We start from the raw sequence: 21821 nt of genomic DNA, 5'->3' as shown, positions 1-21821 counted from the left end.
CATGGAGTTGAGATCACTTTGTTGCAAAAATGAATATTACGCCTGTAAACATTTAGCTACCAGAGATCAAAAATAACTATTGGCAAAGCCAACAGGTCATCGCTTTTGGAACCTATAGCCTTTATCAATGTTTGTTGGTGGTGCTGTACAGCATGACTAAAGAAGAAATGGATCAGTAAATTTAAAAAGTAGCGCAAACTTCTACTTTTTTTTTCCATCTTTCAAGCTGAAGTGGGTCAGCGAGCTGGGGAGGGAGCATCATGGTGGGCGACAGGAAGAAACACAGAGGGCAGGGGAGAAGCATGCAAAGGAGAACAACACAGGGGTAAAACGATGAGCACACAGGTGAGAGAGAGTAACATGAAGAGCAGGGGCAGAGAAACACATGGGCGAGACAGGGTAACATGAGCATGGGTTGGGGAGAGAAGCACGCAGGCGAGAGAGCAACATGGAATGTGGAGATAGATGCACACGGGTCAGAGGGAGCAAAACAGAGAGCAAGTGCAGAGAAGCAAACGGGCAAGAGAGGGAGGAATGTGAGCATACATGGGGGAGAGAAAAACACAACAGAGACAGCTGGAAAACACAATTACGTGAAATACTTAAGCAAAAATAGAATAAATAGTTCACTGAAAGTCAGAAGTGGAAGGTATAAAAGCCAGCCAATCGAAGAGACAGTAAAGAGGCTGTGATCTAACACAAAACGGACAAGTTGCAACACAGAAAACCATCGAATAAGAAGAAAGCAAATGAAAGTGGCAATAAAGCCAACCAATGGTAAGCAAGGGGCGGGCTATAAACTCAGGTAAACTCTCAGTAATCCCACAATAGGCATTTTGCAACTAGACAGCTGTGCTGTCTGGAAGGCCTGATCTAACCGGGAAAAGCAAGAGTCTAAAAACTACATTCCCTGTTTGATGGGAAGGCAGCAGCCAACAAATACAAGCTTCAGAAGTAATAGAACCCTGCAAACATGAAGGAGCACCAATATCCAGATTAAATAGCACTGTTTGAAGAGGTATTTTGGTCCGAAAACAGGTATACATGTTCCACCAGAAACCTGTACATGGGACAACTCGAATAGAGGTCAGAGTCCACCATCAAACACCTGCAGGGGATCCAACTTGGTCTTTATTTACTGTAATGTGAATTCAAAGAACATATTCTATGCATGGGATTGAAGAATTCTGGTTACAGCTCCATAATTCTCCATACTTAATAAAGGCTAATTATGTTGTGCATGGTCATACAACTGACTGGCTTAAAAGAGGGGATCATTGTTCCAGGTCTTTCAGTAGGTGTACACAGTGCAATGGAGGAAGGCGCATTTTCTATCCGCATGATATCTAGCATCATTGCAGGACGAAGGGAAAGAACAGACTGTGATTTCAGGCTGTTCTCTACACCAGACAGTATTTTAGGTGGTGCCCTGTTCTCCTGGATGATGAAAAGGATAGAACTGATACTCCCATGTTTAGCACAGAAAGCATCCCTTCTTCTTGGAAGGATGGCTTCACTTCTAACATGCATCTCTATCATCTTATATCCCATAGTTTATCGCCGTAAGCATCAAGAGCTGCAAGCCATGCAAATGGAGTTACAGAGCCCTGACTACAAACTCAGCAAGCTGCGGACATCCACCATCATGACCGACTACAATCCCAACTATTGCTTTGCAGGAAAAGTCACCTCCATCGGCGATCTCAAAGAGGTTCCTCGGAGGAATATATCTTTAACCAGGTACCTCACAACCCACTGACCAAATCTATGAGCTATGATACTGCAAGTGGATGTTTTCTTAAAACAAGTTGCGATCACATATTTTAGAAAGTCTAATGTGTGCATCAATATTATTTTAAAAGATAAATTAATGTGAAAGAGCACTCTTTTTATTTAAGTGGAACTCCTGGAGGTCCTCACCAACCTTTCTTTCTGTTGGAGTTCCAAGAGGAACAGTTCTAGGTTCTCACTCTCTTATTCTTTCTCTGCACCACCTCACTTGGGGATATTGTCTCCTCTATTGGTTTATGCTACCCAAATCTATGCTGATAACACATATTTCTTCTTTCCATTCCCCACCTTCTCTTCCTATTTGCTGTTTCACGAATAGGCCACGTTAACTCGAATGCGTTTACAACGCCTGCCATTACAATACGGTCATTACAACGACCACGTTGTTACATCGCATACCATTACTATGCAAGTCGGAACAATACCCTGCTGTGGGGGGCGCTGGATTTTGGAATAGTATAATTTACTATTCCAACTCCAGTCTGTGCAACAGCAGGGAAGGTGTTGAATTTTAAATCCAACACCTTCCGCCCCCTACAGCAAGTCGTTGTTCCGACTTGCATTATAATGGTATGCCATGTAGCAATGCGGTACTTGTAATGACTGTGTTGTAATGGCAAACGTTGTTTACCCTGTTTCACTGCAATGAACACTGGGTGGTTCTCCAGTACCTCACGTGAACTCTTCCTGGCTCTTTCTATCTTCTGCTCCAACCACCTGATCTGCCTTCCCCCATTTCTCTCCCAGCAGCCTGATATTCATCTCCCCGGCTAGAAAGCTAGGTTTCTAAGTAAACCCATCAATGTGTATGGAAGAGTTCCTTACTACCACTGCCACGGAAACACGACGAAGAACAAGAAAAATGTGATTTATTTATTTTCGGTTTTATATAATGTGTACAAGATTCTGGGGTGTCAGAGTGCTTCACGGAAACCAGTGGAATGTTACTTCAAGATCACGGTTAGGTCCATCAGGGAATATCATTCTTCAAAAGAAAAAAGTTAGTAGTGAGTTAACAGCAATGGTAATAATTTTTCAAAATTCTGTTTACTGTCAACAAGACATGCTATCAAAACACCAAACAATAGCAATTAAAATGTACAAAACGTATTTGATTGGGGCTAATCTGCCAAACTCATCTTGTACTACAGACCATGCTTGTTGAGCTATGAAGTCACTCTTGAAGGTACTACTGGAGCAGTCTGTGTTCCAATTACTTTCTACACATAAAATTTCAAAGTGGCAATTTTTGTTTAAAACAACAGTTGCGCCTCCTGGAAATGGCTCTTAGTTTCCCGAACCAAAGAGGATCTGGAAGCAAAACTTCACAAATTTGTAGAGAGCAGATCCACCCTGTGGTTAGTTTTTGGTCCAGGTTTTTGAGCTACCAATGTGTTATACTTTTTGTGAGATACAGGCCATTTTGAGCACACTTTGCACTTCAGTAGGAGGCCGCTTAAGAGTGTTGAAGACATATGTTATGATTAAGGCTCCCTGTTTTCCCTTTTTACTAATTCTTACAGATAAATACAGACGTAAAACATTTATTTTCTTGCCTGTATTTATTTCTAAATGTGGATAAAAACGGAAATTATGTTGTTTTTTTGAGTAAGTCTAAATACTGTCTGCCATGGCTGCCAGGCCAATAGCTATGTGGATTGATAGATTAGGGGTTACAAAAGAATGAATATTTGTAAAGAAGCTTTAACAGCAGTAGATATGCACTAGGTTGATACTGAAAATCACATAATTTCATATAGGTGCATTGATGTATCTTCTGCTGGTGTTTCCAGCATTGAAACCTAGTAGACATTCAAGAATTAGTACATATTTACCGTTAAATAAATGTGAAAATATTCTAATTTCAGCTTCATTTTTCCATAAAACCCAAAATAAATATGGATAAATGCAGATAAAATTAGCAAAAAATAAATATGGATCAATACAGATGGAAAGCCCCACAAATAAATTCCATAAAACCGGGAACCCTAGTTATGATCCAACACATTTACTTCTGAGGCATTTGGAGCTGCCTTCAAAGAGGCAGGTTCAGCTTTGGATACCTGTAAGCGGCCACATTGACTGTACCATGTTTAAAGTCCAATCATGGTATTCGGATTACATTGTTACGAAGCAGTCTTTGCTATGTCGCTTATGGGCTTATGTTTATACAGATTTTTATCTAGCATGCAATTCACAGAGTTTTGGTATTCAGTGAGGTTGAAGTTTACATTTCAGTTCAATTAGTGAGTCTTGAGATTGGAATAGGGTTGAGCCCTGAGGGTAAGTTTGAGGGTGAAGGTAGGAGACGAGCAGCAATTTAGTCTTAAGTGGGTTTAGTTTCAGGTTTTGGAAATATATCTGTGATTAAACATTTAAAAATACATCCCTGTGTCCCATATTATACCACTAAGGAACTAAAGAATTCTCTGGCACTTAGCAAATTAGTTTTTTACACACCTGCTTGTGGGCCTCACTTTAATATTCCTTCCCCCCAAATTGACGAGGTGCTTAGCTTCACTCCGAGGACCCAATTCCGCTTGACCAGACGTGATACCAACGGCATCTTTTGCCACAAAGCTTGATGGCTCCCAGCAGCAAAGAAACAAATAGAGCCTTTGCACGCTGTTTAGAACTACTGTCATGGTTTTTCACCAACTCTACTTTAACATCATTATGACTTGCTGTACACTCACCAAAGAATTTGCGGACCACAAACAAGAACCTGCTGATCACATCAAAACGACCTTGTGCAGCATCCAGATTCCAGTGTCTCCATCTTGAAGGTCCCTGTCAGTAAGCGCCCTGCCTCCTGAGATATGTCCATTAAACTTAAATCCTGCTGGAGGAGCCAACTCATGAGATCAGAGAGGAAGAATATCTAAAGATGCACTTCGTAAAATAAGTCTCAGAACCCAGTGAGGCATCATGAAGCAGGGAAACATTGTGGAATACTCAGAGCCCCATTACGATCCACCCGCCACCATAACGGAAAAGGGGACTGACCACCAGAGGTGCGGCGGATCGAGTGGCCAATTAGGATGCGGCCGCCACCCTTGCGGTCGCATCCAGCATCTTTATCGTTGCGGCGGGCGGTGCTGTAAGCAGCACCCACCGCAATGTTAAAGTGGCATGTTGTGCATAACCATGCACAATGTGACAGGCACTGCACGGTGCCTGCCACCTTGTGTGTGGGAATGAAGGGGGGTACCATAGGTACCCCCAAAGTGCAGCCACACCTCCCCCCCGGGGGCCTGCAATTGGCCCCCAAAGTGATTTACCCTATGCCTTTCCATGGCGGAGTCTCCAGCATGGAAAGCCATACCCACCGCAAGAATCATAATATGGATGGCGGTGCCCACCATATTGTGGGCCTTTTCCGCCCGGCCGGCAATCGGACGGATTGCCAAGCGACGGACGGACTCTCCGTCCACCGCTGTACCCCCACCATGGTAATATGACGGGGGTAAATGTAGTTGTGATGGCCGGCGGATCGCCACCACCGGCCGGGTGGTGACGATTCGCCCGCCATCATAATAGGCCCCTTATTGTTGGTGATGCAGGACCGAATAAAGATAACTGGAATGTTTTCTTCATCCTCGATGGCCCCTTTAAAAAGATTAATAATCACATCAAACCTATTTTCTCTGTTTTCCTTTTACAGCTTCAACAGATTGTTTAATGAGATTCTATTGCACATAATAAGTTGTAATTGAGCCAAGTAGCTATAAAAATAACCACATCACTTATCTTTAATCCCTAAAGAAAATACCACAGAGTATGAGTTCACTAGTGCGAGCTGGTCCTCTCCTCCGACCTTCCCCGGTGCTCCATGAGGCGGGAGCTGCTGTCTCATCGCTTCCACCAAATAGTGCAGTTAGGTCCCGCAGCAAAATCCATTAAGGAAATTGCTTTCCACACAGCAAACTGTCCTGTGGATATCAGCTCCAGAGAAACAAAGGGGATGAGCGAAAGGTGGGCAATTGTTCAAGTGTTTCAGTTATTGCATTAGAATTCCCATTGACTTTATGGACGTTTTTGCTGCCAGCTTCAGATAAAACTCAGAGATGTACGCATATTTTGAAGCTTTTCACTGCTGCCAGAAAGATAGAAAGATGCCCTTCAGATTCCAGTATAACTTTGCAATAAAAATGCAAATGCTGTGAGTTTGTCTATTGCTTGGCTATAAAGCACTCTGTCTCCCCCTGCCCGTGTTGTGGCAGTGCTTTCCCACAATACCCATTATGTCTTACCCCTTAATTCCATTACACTTTTATTCTTTATCCATATTTCACAGAGTTTAAACTTAATGTGTACCATTTATGATTCTGTCTCATTTGACCCTCCTAATACATTAAGGCCCAGATATACTAACATTTTTACCTTTGTGGTTGTAAGTTGGCACAAAGTGTTGTGGTGTTTTTTACTTTCTGGTGTAAATCAGTATTTATGTTGGAAAATTGGCCAAGTAATACAAAGTATCGATATGCGTTACCTTGTGCTGTTTTGCATCTCGGAGGAGAGGGGCGAGGGGGCAGGGGGGCCATGGTTGATTCATGGGCATCCCATGCAACCACCCATTGGGTTTGTCACACATTCCTATTTACTAACATCTGTAGACAGGGATGTGCACTTAAATCATACACCTTCTCAAGGCAGGTGTAAGCGAGGACATTTTTTTTAATTGTGCCATACTTTTCAAGCTTTGCATGTGTGCTGCATTGTACAGCACATACACAAAGTGGGAAAACTATTAAATCATAGTTTTTTTCCTAGATGACTCTCCTTCCACTACGAAACCTATGCTTAACAGAACGCACACACGATTGCACCGCGGTGTAAGGGAGTTTGCGTTGGCTCACTGAAGCCTACAGTGCACCTGCGCATGGAGAGGAAAACAATGCATATCTTAGTGGACTATACAAAATAATAAGTACCGAAGCTCACACAAGAAGTCCGATTGTTATGTTTTTTGTAGAAAAAGAGTAGTCTAAAAGTGATCCAAACTACAAAGTCTATCAAATTATTTCTTCTTTTTTGTGAATGATTTATTCCAATATCTGGTATGTACAAGCAGAAGCAGCTAACATGTGTTTCGTCCATTGGACTTTTTCAAGGCTGAGTTTCCCGTAGTACCAAATGTATATATATATAACCCAAAGGCATCTACTGCACAATAGGTTACTTTAATCAAAAATGGACCTAACACACTTTAGACATATACATTTTAATATAATTACTTGCTGTACTATATTGTATGATGATGTTTTATTTATGTGTGCTTGCATTGCCTAATTTTGCGGTACACTACGAACATCTTATGGACTATACGCAACAGTGTTCATGAACAGTCAGAAGTAATTCTTTACTTCGTTTCATCCTCTTACACATATTTGATGTCCCTTCTTCCCATCTGCTTTTCTGATATCTTCTTAGTCCATGCCTATTGCTCTAAATTAATTTTGCTCTCACATGCCCACATCGGTCTTGTCTCACCTCAGTGCTTGTTTGATTTAGCTTCTCCCTCTGCCTTCTTGATGCATTCTTCTCAAATGTGCTTAATATGCGCTTCTGACCACATGTCTAGCTGATCTCTTGCACATTCCAAATGCAGTTTACATCCCACTGCAGTTCAGTTGCAGTAACTGTAAGAAATTGGATTGTTAGCTGAGAGAGTGAGAGCCCAATTCAAATATTAATCCCAATCCTAGATTGGGTGAACCACAAAAATCCGTAAATAAACCTGTGCTAAACCGTCTGGTAGCTTGACACAAAAGCAATAAGACTTAGCTTAGAGGCAAGGTATAAAATATTTATGCAGCACTCGAACAGTAATAAAGTGAAAACATAACACAAGTAAAATACCTAACCAATTTAGAAAAATAGACTGCATTTTATTAAATAGAATACACCAAAATGACTAAAAATCCAAAAAGTAGAACCGGAGATTGGAATTTTTGAAGTTTGAGTTAAAAATAGTGCCAATTTTCACAAAGTGCCCACTGTATTCATCTAGTCTCACCAGACCAGGTCAAAGTCAAAAGGTATCGCCTACCGAGTGGGTCAGAAACAGGGACCAGGTTCGTCCCAGTTTAAAGCTTTATGGAGAAAAAGTAGAAATCAACGATTTGTTGGCTGGGCAAACTGAATCTGAAGCACTGGCGTAACGAAAATTGAGGGTGCCTCCCTGCACGGTACGTAAAGGGGCCCCCTCCGTTCTCAATCAGGACCTCTCCGGCCAGACTGCAGTGCCGAGGGGGCCCCGTGGAGCTTGGGCCCCCCACACCGCGGGGGCTGCTGTGGCCTGTGTTACGCCCCTGAGCTGAAGTGAGGCTTGACAATGACAGGTTGTTGAAGATCAGGATCCTAGTGGATCACCTTCAAGCTCCTCACCCACGCACACAAGGCGCTCCACAACACCGGACCGGGATACCTCAATAGACGACTCACCTTTTACACCCCGAACCGACAGCTCTGATCCGCTGACCTCGCCCTCGCCACCGTCCCCCGAATCTGAAGAGACAGATCATTCTCCCACCTCGCCGCCAAGACCAGGAACATCCTCTCCATCCTCCTACAGCAGACCAAGGACCTACTGACCTTCAGGAGGCTCCTCAAGACCTGGCTATTCGAGCAGTAGCAGCACCCTCCCCCCCAGCGCCTTGAGACCCTCAAGGGTGAGTAGTGAGCTTTACAAATGTATTGATTGATTGATTGTGGTTATTGATGAAAGCGGGAAAGCACCAAGTGGGCAAACCCCAACGTCCGTGCCCGCAAAGATCTCAACGTCGATCGGATGCTGCTCTGCATTGCTACCGATGAAGGCCTCTACGTTCGGACTTAGACACTTTTCTGGAAGTCAGATCTTTTTCAGAACGGCAAGCCAGCAAACTGAGGCTGGTGGTGTTTTGCCTTCAATGGCTGCAGCTTCGTTGGGAATCCAGGGTTTCTTTTGGGTCTCCAGGCAGAAGACTGACAAAAAGTTTCTACGCCCCAGATCTTGCTGTTTGGGGACAGGAGGAATACACTCTAACATCAGCCAAGGGTCCAAGACCTTGGAGGGCACCACTTGAGGGTTAGGGCTAAGTCAAACAGAGGCCAGTGGCATGGTCAGTTGCAGGGAAAGGGCCTCTGGAAGCCTGCTGTGTCTCAGTAGTTCAAGCAGGAAGTCAGTTAATTGACTGTTGGAGTCCCTTCTGGGGTCCTGGGTTCAAGGCAAGCAAGTCCAGTCTTCCTTCAGGTTCTTCAGAAAGCACTCCAGTCTTTCTTCTGATTCATCACAGGACCAGGAGTGTTCTGGTGAGGGTACTGGGGATGTCACATTTAGGCCCAGTGCCAGCCTGTGGGTGGGAGAAACTCCTGACCACTCCCTAACCAATGGAGGTGAAAGTTGCTAGGGGAGACCCTACCAACTTTTACACCACTTCCCGTGTGTTTTACTGTAAACTAATCTCCAATTGCACCTTTCTGCCTAAACTCAACATGGCAGAACCTTTCTTCCCCCGGCCAGAGCTCTCTGTGCCCACCCTGAGTGGTGGCTATTATAATGGGCAACCTCTCCCTTGTGGTCACTCTAAAACACTTATGGATTGCCCCCATCCCTCTGGGTATGGAGTCGAGCTGACTAGCACAACAAAAGGGAAGGAGGCCTAGGTGTGAGCTACATCTTCTAGTGACAGGGTAGGCATCCTTTGATGCTCAGGCAATGGCTAGGCACAGCCCACTAGGCCATCCTGGAAGATCAACACCTCTCCACATCCAAACCCTTTGTCCACTGTCTGAGAGCAGTCTTATCTCATTAAAGGGGAGCCATCAGCACAAAGTCCCCTTTTGGCTTAGCCAGGAAAACTGCAACTTTCTAAAAGTGTCATTTTCAAAATAGTAATATATATTCCGACTTGACCATTAAGTTGAATTTTAAATTACTGTAACAATGAGCTCTCAAGCCATTTTTCTAGCAGTTCTCAAACTGAAATTAAGCACTGTGAGTTGTTATAGTGTAACCCAATATTTTCCGATGGAAGAAGAAAGATAGTTAATGGCCAGAGTCAATGTTGTTGCAGCAAGTCACAACAACGTCCACTCCATATGTACCAAATGCCCCCAATGTGCTCCAACAAGTAGAAAGAGCAGGCACCAAAATGCCCATCAGATACAGTGAAAAACAAAAAGTCACTGTTCAATCTTTGTGAACAAGATCAAGGAACACAATTCAAGTCTTGCTCGAAGCATTCATGGTCTGTTCTTTCATTTTCTTTGATTCATCTGACCCTCTAGCCAAGATATGTTTCATCTGGCTTTCTCGCCTAGACTTCCTCAGGGCTAGAAAACATGTACAGCATGTACAATATATAAGTTATCGGAGATTTCACAAAAGTACAAATCACCATCACCAATCCCAAAGGTCATGCAAGTCTCCTGGTCAGTAATCACTAGATTACTGTGGGCACCAAATGTGGATTTAAGAATAAGTTCATACAGAATTTATAACCTTGAAAATTCCATTAAAACATCACAAAATTCACCCAGTAAGGAATAGACTAATATTACTTATGTTTTCACCATGCACAGAATTTTAAAGCACATGGTTATTGAAGAAGAGAGTTGAGTAGGCAGACGTTCTTTTATGACTTTGTCAAATTTTGATGCATTATTGGAAGCCTTAATTATATGTGCCTTAGGTGTGCTTTCTGTGCAGCACAGGTTGCTTTTTTGTATTTCCTTAGCCACCTGTGATCAGCTATCAGGTCACTATTTGTAAGATTTCACTTTTTATACTGAACAAAAGTGTTACACGGTGTTAACTTTGGAGAGTTTTTATTGACATTGGTTTTTAATGGGCTGGACTTTTAATGGATTAGACTTAGACTTTAATGGGTTAGGCTTTTAATGGTGTCGACTTTTAATGGGATGAGTTTTTAAAGCTCTAGGACATTTCAGGTGGCTACTACATTATTGTTTACATTTTCCACAAGCAGGCTTGAGAAATAAAAGGGTAGGTTAACTACATGATTGTTTTGATTTACTTTTCAGAGCTGTGTGGTCTTTTGTGATTAATTGGTATAGCTGAGCTTTATTTAGAGTAGAATACGAAGCCCAAAAACTCTTATTTATGAAGGAAGTGTTAACATACCCAGTTGCAGGTAATTAAAGTACTCCAGCAGTAAACAGAACAAGATCTGCCTTTGGTCAGGCCTCCCTAAATATTTCAAATTGGCAGAATGAAAGACTCCCCAGGGTTTACAGTATTCAATCATGATAGCGTCTGCTCGCTGAGTGACCCATGGCAGCAGAAAAATACAGCCTTCAATGATCATAAATCAGAAACTGGCACATTATAAACCAACATATAAACCAACTTGTTATTGTAATACACCCATCAGAAAGTCAAGGTGGTTCAATATCTGGTTTTGGAGTTAATCTTGTCAACATTGTATCCAATCCTAATGTCACCATGTCTATTCTCCCTCTCTTACATTGTAGCGTATACATGTTTGTCTCTGTCATTGGACACTGCTAAAGCTTAGATATCCATGTAGAGATCCTTATCGTTCTTGAGGAGCTCCAATTCATAGCTATCACTGTCTTAACCAGTAGCAACACCAGGTCAACAAACCTATAGTAGAACCAGTCAGATTGAAGATGTGGCCAATAGACATACTTTGGGGGGTTTAGGACGGGTCTATTAGTTAGAATCGTGAAATAGTCTATTATTTTTCTCCAGTACAGACCTATATCATGCCCACATTATTTAGAAGATACTTGTCTTGTCTTGACTGGTATGCATATGGGTCAGTTATGTCGGACTCCTGGATACATCAAGCAAAGACGTTTGAGTGTGAGGCACGTATAATACATGCAATTGAACTGTGTTCTAGTGCAGTTTACTATTGCTGATTTGATAACTCTATGCCCAAATCAGTTTCCCATGTCAATCTAAGTCTTCCTAGGTCTGATTGAATGGTACTTCTACCCGCCCAATATAACCATGATTACCAGTGTACTGGCACTTTCCACTGTGAAGGGAAAGTGCAGCACCACATGTGTGGCAAGTTCTGGTAATTGCAAAGTCCATCGCTATTTGACTGCCTTGACCAGTGAAGTTTTTCTGAGAATTTTCTCTGCTGGGATTCCTCACTAATTTCTGTAATTCCCTCTGAACAATATATTGCCCACTTGGAGAACTCCTGCTCTGTTCCTTTGTGTAGAGTAAAATAGTCTGTCTCACTGAAGCTTGTACAAGTCCAGAGAGGTAGGTCTGGGAAATATACTGTTCCACTGGATACCTTGAAGCATCTTTTTCAACAGTACAGCCCTACACAGAGTAATATTTAGTGCATTCTTTGGACTGAGATTAATGACTAAGGCCTCAGCTATAGTAAAATTCAGACCCCCTTCATTGATTGAGAATTTAAGCTTTTTTTAGGGCAACACTTCACCTGTTTTCTCCCCAGATCAAGTCTATTAACAAGGAATTAATGTGCTTGAAGATGATGATGAGGCATCACCAGAGATGCTAACCAAGTAAACCAATAGACTGGGAGAAGCACCATTTTAGATAGGACCACTCTGTCAATTCGCTATAGTTGAGGTGCTTCTAGAAGGTTACCATGCCAGTGATCAATGCTTATACCCAAGTGTCAAAATCTATGGAGTTCCATTCCATTGAGCACTTGGGCATATAGCATACACTATGTGTGCTGTTGATGTAATGAGGAAAGATGCATATGTTTCTTTTTTGAAAACTCAGACCCGACACCTACAGTTGGATGTATGACGTTACAACGCATGCTTTTACCACGCATGCTGTTACAACACGGTTTTTACATCGCATACCATTACAACGCATAGCGCTTTTGGGTGTTGGATAGTGAATAGTTTAATTTACTATTCCAACTCCAGTCCCCGTGGACACTAGAGAAGGTTATTGGATAGTAAATTAACCTATTCCCTATCCTAGAGCGCCCCCCAGCGCAATGCGTTGTAATAGTTTGCGTTGTAATGACCGCGTTGTAATGGTAGTGCGTTGTACAAATTTCGTTGTAAGTGATGTTTCCCCCTACAGTTCAATCAGTGAGTGTAATCCCTGTTCAAATTTGTTTTTACACAATAAAAAATCACTGCCTATAAGGATATGGTATGTGTCACTCCATCTATAGTAGTACCATGTGAGACACATGACATAATTCACCTCCAAGAGATCCACTGCTATGATAAACAGCAGGAATCGACATGGTGCACATCTGTTGTGTGCCTCTTCTTATGATCCAAGAGTTCTAAATAGCCTACTGTTACTCTAGCTTTCTTATGAGAGTACAAGAGTTTGATTTAGGGAATGCCTCATCACCAAAGCCCGTAATGTTCAGGGCTTTTAATAAATGGTCCTGTCTCAGCGTGTTGAAAGCCTTCTTATCAAAGAGGCCACTGCAGAGTTCAAAGCATCCTCTTGAATATGGTCCACAATATATGAGAAAATCACTAAGTATTAAGTGACATCCTCCTGTCATGGAAAATCCCTCTCTGTTCAGGGTGAACCAGCTCAAGCAGAATTATCAACAACCTGGATGGCAATTTTTTCCAGGGTCTTGTAGTCAAGGATAGGCATTGACAATGGTCAATAAGATGGCCTGTGCACACCTTTGCATTCAGTGTGCAGTTTAGGTAAGACCACGTTGATGGCATCTTCGGTTGAGGGAGTCAAAGTATTTTTGTTTTCTGTGTAACTTTCACACAGACATGGTAACTGCAAGTCCTGGCAGGTGGTGTAAAATTCCATGGAAAGACCATCATTGCCCAGAATTTTGCCCCAAGCTAATTGCAATATGGTATCTCTAAACCTGTATAATAACGATGGGACATCAAGCACTGTCCTTTGTTCAGGCCTCAGTGCGTCAAGTGCAGCACTGTGTAAAGAAATTGTGCTTAAACCAATCAGTAGTCTCCAATGGGCATGAATATAGGGGAATGTAATAGTGAGTGAATATTTCAGTAATGGAAGTGCACCAGAGATCCTTTCTACTTTGAAATTGCAGGCTTCTTTGTGTACATGTCTAATGAGCAGTGACCACCCACGACATCAGCAGATTATTGCCAAAAAGTGTGTTCGCAAGAATGAAATTCCCTCATCCTGTCTAGCATTGCTAGACGTATTGAGTCCTTGTTCCATAGAGCCTGTTGCCTTCAGGATGTGTCTACTACTTATTTTTGAAGTGTGCATAAGTCAATTTCTACTTCCTATAAACAGTATTGTGTAGCCCATAGGGCACTGGATGCACATTTTGTGATTGTACCCCTTGAGAGCCTTCCCCTCATTAGCTGTATCATCCACAGAAACTGAGTTAAGCTGAAAATATTGCATAATACCATGTATTATGGTGGCCCTTAAAGGCTTCTTCATGAAGTGTAGATAGTTGGATTTTTCAACTTTAGAACCTTGGAATGGCCTATCCTAGGTCAGCTACATCACCAAACGTTTATGGGTGGAAACTGAATAGGCAAAATATTTCAAATGTGGGATCAAACCTTGTAAGTGCGAGGAACAGAGAAATAAATCTAGTCTGGTATGAAGGCTGTGGATTGGTGAATTTTCCCATCCCGAGGGGTAAGCTGCTTTCCTTACATTCATCATGCTCAACCTTTCATCTAGCCTCTTATTTTCTCAGCCGAGTTTTCAACCATCATTCCTGAAAGGGTGGATGAGACCTATCTTTCAGTACATAAATAATGCAGTTAAAGTCTCCTCCCCTCAATATTGGAAGTTGAGATGTGGGCGCTGAGTGGGGTGACAGTTGATGAAGGACTTCGATAGTCTTTTTGGGGAGATCCTCTCTTTGTAAAGAGGATGTGGCCTTATGGCTAGGGCGGTCAATCTGAAATCTGGGGAACTGGGTTCGAGTCTCGGCAATGGCGCTCAACATCCTGTGATTCTGGGCAAATCACTTAATCTCCCTGTGCCTAACAAAAATGAATGTGTACTAGTGTAAAGCAACTGGTGCTCATGTAAATCGCTCTGATTCCTGATACCTTCGGGTCGAGTTCTCGCTATAGAAAACTCCGGGGGAAAAAAGTGACACATTTGGTGCCTATACACAGATTGTAATAGTTGAGTTCTCCAGTATGGAATCTTTCATAGATTCAGATGCTTTAATATTCCCTGTCGTCATAGTGGGAGTACCACGGTCCATAAATAAGCAGTATGTTATGTTATGTTAGGGGATTTGTAGAGCGCATGGCTGTCCCGGCAAAGGGACATCTCAGTGCTAAATATCAGAGGAACGGTGCAAGTGAGGCAATGCTTACTGAAACAGCCAAGTCTTTACTGCCTTTCTAAAGGCCAAGAGATTGGAGGTGTTCCTGATAGAGAGTGGCAATGAGTTCCAAAGAGTCGGTGCTAGTACCTTAAATGAGCGGCCTCCAGCTCTGGCTCTGCGGAATCGCTGCACCCGCACAGAGCACGAGTTGGAATGTAATGATGACATAGGTCGCTGAGAATCGACGGGCCAGAGCCCGCCAGTATTTTGTGTGTGATACAAAGGGCTTTGAATCGGATTCTCTGCTCAGTGGGCAGCCAATGGAGGCGGTGCAGCACACCTGAAACAGAACTGTACTTCGGTAATGCGAGTAGAGTTCATGCTGCCGCATTCATGGTGCGCTGGAGCCTATTGATCACAGATTTATATGAACCAAGCAGTAGACTACTGCAGTAGTCCAGCCTGGCCAAAATCGTGGCTTGGACTACCAACTGGTGAGTGTGGAGGTCAAACAAGCACAAAAAATGTGTTTGAGGCCACACAGTATACCGAAACAGGTCCCTGCCACAGACTTGGCTTGCTTCTCAAAAGATAGGGCATTGTCCACCCGAATGCCGAGATTTTTTAAAACGGTTTTTGGTGCAGGAGGGGTAATCAGTTCCGGAAGCCACCATTTGTTGCCCCAAAGATGAGTCTCTGCCCAGTAAGAGAATCTCAGTTTTAGATAAGTTTAGCTGGAGACAATTCGCCTCCATCCAACCCGCTATAGCGGGCAAATCCTCCTGGAATTTGGCTGATTCCTGGCTGAGGTCCTTGGTGCAGGAAAGGACCAGCTGCATATCATCCGCATATGATACCAAAGAAATGTTGCGGGTTTTAGCCAACAGGGCCGATGCCGGAACATAAATGTTGAACAGGGTCGGATTCAATACCGACCCCTGGCGGACACCACAGCACAGTGAGTGTGTCTGGGAGTGAAAGGGTGGAGAGATTACCTGAAAAGACCTAATATGCAGAAAGGATGCAAACCACTCAGGAGCTCTGCCCTTGAAACTGATCTCCTGCAGCCGACGGACCAAGATGTTATGCGAGACCGTTTTAAAGGCGGCGCTGAGATCTAGCAGGATGAGTGCCAACATACTGCCTTCATCCATGGAGACGCTTAGTTGCTCCGTTACAGCTAATAGGGCTGACTTTGTGCTGCTTCTTGGTTGGAAGCCAATTTGAGACACATCCAGCATGGAATACGACTCAAATACTGCGTTAGAATGCTATTCACATAGGATTCTGTTATTTTAGATAGAAAGGGAAGCAGAAAAATTGGGCAATAGTTCTCCGGCCTGGATGCATCTAACAATGGCTTCTTTAGTAAGGGAATGACCGTAGCATGTTACCAAGCTTGTGGGAACTCAGCATTGGAAAGGCAGAAGTTAATGAGTTCCAGACAACTGGGAAGAAGGCAATCCAGGAATTTGACAAAGAGGTCTTGTTCGAGGGGTTCTTCAGTAGTCCCTGATTTTATATTGGTGACCAAGGCCTTGAGGCCGTCTATTGCGATAGATGGAAAAGCGGAGAGGGAGTGGAACTCATTCCCTGTGAGATCGCCACTCATCATACATGCGGCCTCGCTCTTTGAGTGGAAGCTATCATAAATGCCAGCCACATTATTATTAAAATAGGTGGCCAGCACCTCACATTGGTCATTAGAGGTGATAGTGCTTACATCGGTCATCAGTGATTTCACCATGTCCTTTAATAGGGAAAAGATGATTTTCGAGGGGTTATTACTGGTGTTAATCTTATTAGCAAAAGATGCGGCTTGGGCTTTCGGATCCATTTATTTCTAGCGGCTTTGTATTCTAATTTAGCAGTAGGGCTGTAGGCACGTCTCCAGCTACGCTCTAGAACTTTACAGTTTTTCGTATCTATTATGAGTGACTCATCAAACCACTCATGGGGCCGAGCTTTCTTAGGATGAATCCATTTTGCTGGAATGCACTTGTCTAGTGCCTGGTTGATCCACTTTCCGAAACTGTTGATAGCTTTCTCAATTTCCGAGGAGAGAGTGGGTTGATTAGTAGCAAGAATGTGTTGGAAGGTAGGCAGTACTATTAGAAGTACATTAGAAAGCATTGAGAAAGATAGTACATTTGTAAACCAATCCACAGCATTAGCATTAGAATAGACGCAAACTTCAACCAATCAAAGACAAGCCCCAGACCCCATCTCATTTGCAGAGCCACCAGACCTCAGATTTCTAACTGCACGTTGTGTGTGAGTAAGTCTCCCTGAACTCTGCTCAGTTCTTCCAATTGGTAAACTTTAGACCCAGCTCTGTTCCTCTCTGGAACACTTCTACTGAGTTCAGCATAAGGTATTGTGTTTATCTTCATCTTCATTACCTTTTCAAGATCCCAGAGGGGGGAACATCCTTTACAACGCAACTTTTACAACGAAGTGCCTTTACGACGCAACCATTACAATGCAACTTTTACAACGACTTGCGCTGGGGGGGCGCTCTAGGATAGGGAATAGTTTCCAACACCTTCCCTACTATCCACGGGGACCGGAGTTGGAATAGTAAATTAAACTATTCACTATCCAGCGCCCCCCAACGCAAGTCGTTGTAACGACTTGCGTTGTAAAACTTGCGTCGTAAAGGCATGCGTTGTAATAGCATGCGTTGTAACGTCATACATCCGTCGCAAAGACTGTCTTTACTGCTGATATCCCAAGCATACTGCCAGGGTTTGTACATTTTACAGAACTTTCCTTGCCAAAACAATAAAGGACCGAGAAGCCAGATTATTGTTATGGCCACTTTTAAAAAATCTGACGGGCCTCAGAAACCACCCGGGGTCTACCACCTCCCGGGGCCATCTTATTTTTAAAGGGGGGTGAACCGAGCGGCCCTCCTTCTGGGCTGTTTTCAGCCCGGGGGACTGCCACCTCCCCAGAACAGGCCCTGCAAATTAAAAAGGACGGGGGCTGCGTGCCCTCCTCCTAGAGGCATACATGGCCTTGGGGACCGGAACCCGGAACATATGTGTTTGCTGTTCTAGCAAGTTAGAGCATAAAAAATGCTCTCACTTGCTAGAAGCAGACCAGGATTGCTTTCACAGAGAGAGAGCTGCATAGTCAGCAGCTCCCTCTCTGTGAAAGCAATGGCAGCTCAGGCAGGATGCAGGCCGACAGAAGGGACAGTGGGGGCCTTCAGGCTCCCCACTCAGTCCCAGTGGGGAGTGGGTGCCCTTGAGGCACCCACTTTTAATGTCCTGGCCCTGGGATGTGGTCCCCAGGGCCGAATTCGGGCCGGGGAGAGAGCTGTTCAGCCCCCATCTTTAAATGGCCGGGCCCCAAGGGATGGGGTTTTGGGGCCAAAATTGGCTCAGGGAAAGGGCTGCATGGCCTCATTCCTCTATTATAGGTATGCTGGGTCCCAGAGGGGATGGGGTAAGCCTGGAAGGGGGGCTGCACAGCCCCCTCCTCTAAATACAAACTAATTTAAAAAACGGCCTGGCCGCAGGTGATGGGGTCCCTGGGGCCAAAATTGGCCCAGGAAGGGGGGGGCTGTGCTGCCCCCATCCCTATTACAAAAAGGCCACACACCCACACAACCTCTTACATACCTATTTGCACATCCATACAAGCACTCTCACATCCGCTCACTGATCCATACATCCATTCACACAAACACCCAGAAATTCACTGAAAAACATAAGGTTAAAGTGACATTATAGATAGGTATGGTAATAAGATCTTTCTCATGTTAAAAATAGTATTCACTGAAAAAAGCAAAGGTTATAGTGGCATTATGGGTAGGTGATAAAATAAGATTAAAAACTAATGTTTAAAAAACAAATAAAACATTGAAATTGCCCAGTTATAGTTTACTGAGCTAACTATAACTTGTACCCTTCCCATGCACTGGTTTTGACCTCACATATTACTTTGCTAATGACATATTAGATGGCATTATTGGTGATATTACTGAGGACATCTCAAATGAAACCATTTGAGGAAGGAAAGCCCACAAAAGCAGACAAAAAAAATCATGAAATGTGCAGTGAGAGTAAAGCCACCAGTGGTAAGCAAAGCAGCCTCTAAGTCTACTGTAGGGTTACAGTAGGTATTTCCGACAGCTTGTGCTTTCTGCTAGGCAAGACCTAAAAATGCCATGATGCAAGTTGTATTTCCTCAGAGATGTAAGAAGTGAAAACTAGTTAGGGTGGGTAATATGAGCCAGAGTATTTTATATAAGGAACTTAGAATAAAGCACTTTAAAAAGCCTTCAGTTTTGTCATTATAACATAACACGTTTCTCTCTGTATTGTGGAATGGCCTATTTTTTCCTGTTGGTATTTTTCAAAAAGGTGTAAAAACCCCAACTATAACTATGCAGAAATGAAACATGACTAATGTGGGGCGACTGATAAAACATTCTGAGCTTTTTCTCGGCTCCTAATACAGCAACCAGAATAGGCAGTTCCTTGCAGATACTTGTCAATTTCAAAGGCCTCTCTCGAAGTTGCATCTAATCAATAGACAGCCTCTGCACTTCACCATTCTGTTTCTGCGCCGCCTACCCGCTGCAGATTTGTTTCCTTCCGATGCCCACCCAGGATCTCTAGAAGCCCTGGAAGTGTGCACAACATTCATGATTGATTAGCTAAATAAATAATTAGAAATAGGTCCATGCCAAGGAAATAGTTTGGCTTTTCGCCCAGGGCTGTTTTTTTCTGACACGATAGACTTTTTGAAGCTGTTAATGTACGGTAAGCCGCTAGATGTCGCTATTGCATCTTCCTGAGTGTGTTTCCTAGTTCATAGTTGTGGCTAGTATTAGTTACCTAACCTATTTACGAGAAAATCGCAGGTGTGTTTTTGTTATTGTTTTTTTTTTTTGCAGGTTTATGTAGTGCGAATTTAACCCGAGCACCAGTTACTTTACACAAGGACAATTAATTTTTTGTGGAAACACAGAGATTAACAGCCTGATTCATGAAGCGAAATAGCGCCCGCAATGGCTGCGAAAACGCAATTGCGAGTGCAAAACACGGAATCGGCATTCAAGTACGAAATAGCGAAATCGCTAAAAAATAATAGCGAGCGGAATAGCGATTACGCTGTAAAAGTCGCAGACTCCGGGAAGTCGAGCATTAGCGATACTGAAATAGCGACCAACCACGGAATCTGCGAATTGAATAGCGAAACGCAATATTGTCTCAATCGGCATTCATGAAAGAAATACATTAGCGAAAAAGCGCTAAATCGCACATTTGCGCGGCGCAATTTAAGGACAACTCAAAGCAGGTGGTAACCATAAAAGCCATGATTAACCAAAATTTGAAAAACTGTTAGCCAATCACCAACAGGTCCAGGCCTGACCAATCACACATAAGGACATTCAGCAGCAGCAATAGGCGTTCCACAATGCCTGGGATGTACATGGTGGTGAGGCGGCGAAGGCTACAGCGAGCAGCACGGAGGAGACGCATGAGGCAGGCAAGGATTTACCGGCAGCGGCTCACCTTGCTGGGGCAAACCAGAGAACAGATTTATGCTAAATACAGGCTGAATGGGGAAATGATCACCTGGCTGATACAAGAACTCGACCCCATCATGCAGCACCCAACAAGGCGAAACAATTCTGTGCCCACACATGTGCAGGTATTGTGCAGCCTGCACCTCCTGGCATCCGGCAGTTTCCAGGGCATAGTAGCCGCTGCTGGGGGGATATCCCAGCCCACCATGTCACGCTGCCTCCACACTTTTGTTGACGCCATGCTCAGCCAGCTCCACCGGCACATCACATTTCCCACGAGCCAACAGGAATTGGACCTGACAAAACTACACTTTTATAATGTTGCCCATTTTCCCCATGTCCTCGGCTGCATAGACTGTACCCACGTCGCCATCTGCCCACCAGCTGGCACGGAGTATATGTACCGCAACAGGAAGTCGTACCACTCCCTCAACATACAGATGGTCTGCAATGCCAAGACCATCATCACTGACATTGTGGCCCAGTACCCAGGGAGTACCCATGACTCCTTTATCTTCAGGCACAGCGGACTCCACACACGACTGATCAGGGGAGAGTTTGGGGAAGGACACCTACTTGGTAAGTACACTTTGTCGACAATGTCACATTGCTATGAAGTAACTGCGCTGCACAGGCAATCAACATCTGCTCCTCTCATTCAGGTGACAGTGGCTACGCCCTACGGGAATACCTCCTGACCCCTTACCTCAACCCTGCCACACCTCAGCAACGCCGCTACAATGTTGCGCACATCCGGACAAGGAACTGTATTGAAAGGACATTTGGCCTGCTCAAGAGCAGGTTCCGTATACTGCACAAGACAGGTGGGGCCATGTATTACAGTCCTGCAGCGTGCTGCCGCATTGTGGCTGTCTGTGCAATGCTTCATAACATTGCAACCAAGCGCCGGATACCAGTTGACATCTCAGGCAGTGAATCTGAGGGGGACGACCGGCCACCAGCACATGCGCACCATGCACGCGGGGAGAACCCAGCTGAAGGCCACAGACGTCGCAACCACATCACAGCTAACAATTTCTAGCCCACCCCCTTCCCCCACCCCACATATCACAATTGCATGCAAACTGTAATGATTACACAAGGCGTATGTGTGCACCAAAATAAATGTATTTGTTTGAATCACAAAAAAATAAAGGGTCTTGGTAACAACTATTTACAAAATGCAGTATTCATGCATACTGCATGAGACGGTTCATGGCAGGCTTAACTTCAGC

The 21821-nt window shown here is 43.9% G+C and overlaps 1 protein-coding gene across 1 annotated transcript in view; it reads left to right on the top strand.

Moving 5' to 3' along the window:
- ALK (ALK receptor tyrosine kinase) overlaps window positions 1-21821 on the top strand; it is a 2452973-nt gene that overhangs the window by 2359904 nt on the left and 71248 nt on the right. The window contains exon 21 of the mRNA XM_078647129.1: window positions 1554-1740. Within this exon, the coding sequence (XP_078503255.1) occupies window positions 1554-1740 (187 nt within the window). The remainder of the gene's footprint in view (window positions 1-1553; window positions 1741-21821) is intronic.

Source organism: Lissotriton helveticus, chromosome 6 (assembly GCF_964261635.1).
Source record: "Lissotriton helveticus chromosome 6, aLisHel1.1, whole genome shotgun sequence".
In the NCBI taxonomy this organism is placed as follows: domain Eukaryota; kingdom Metazoa; phylum Chordata; class Amphibia; order Caudata; family Salamandridae; genus Lissotriton; species Lissotriton helveticus.
The sequence above is the reverse complement of the archived record's forward strand: the minus strand, read 5'-3'. Positions and strand labels throughout refer to the sequence as shown.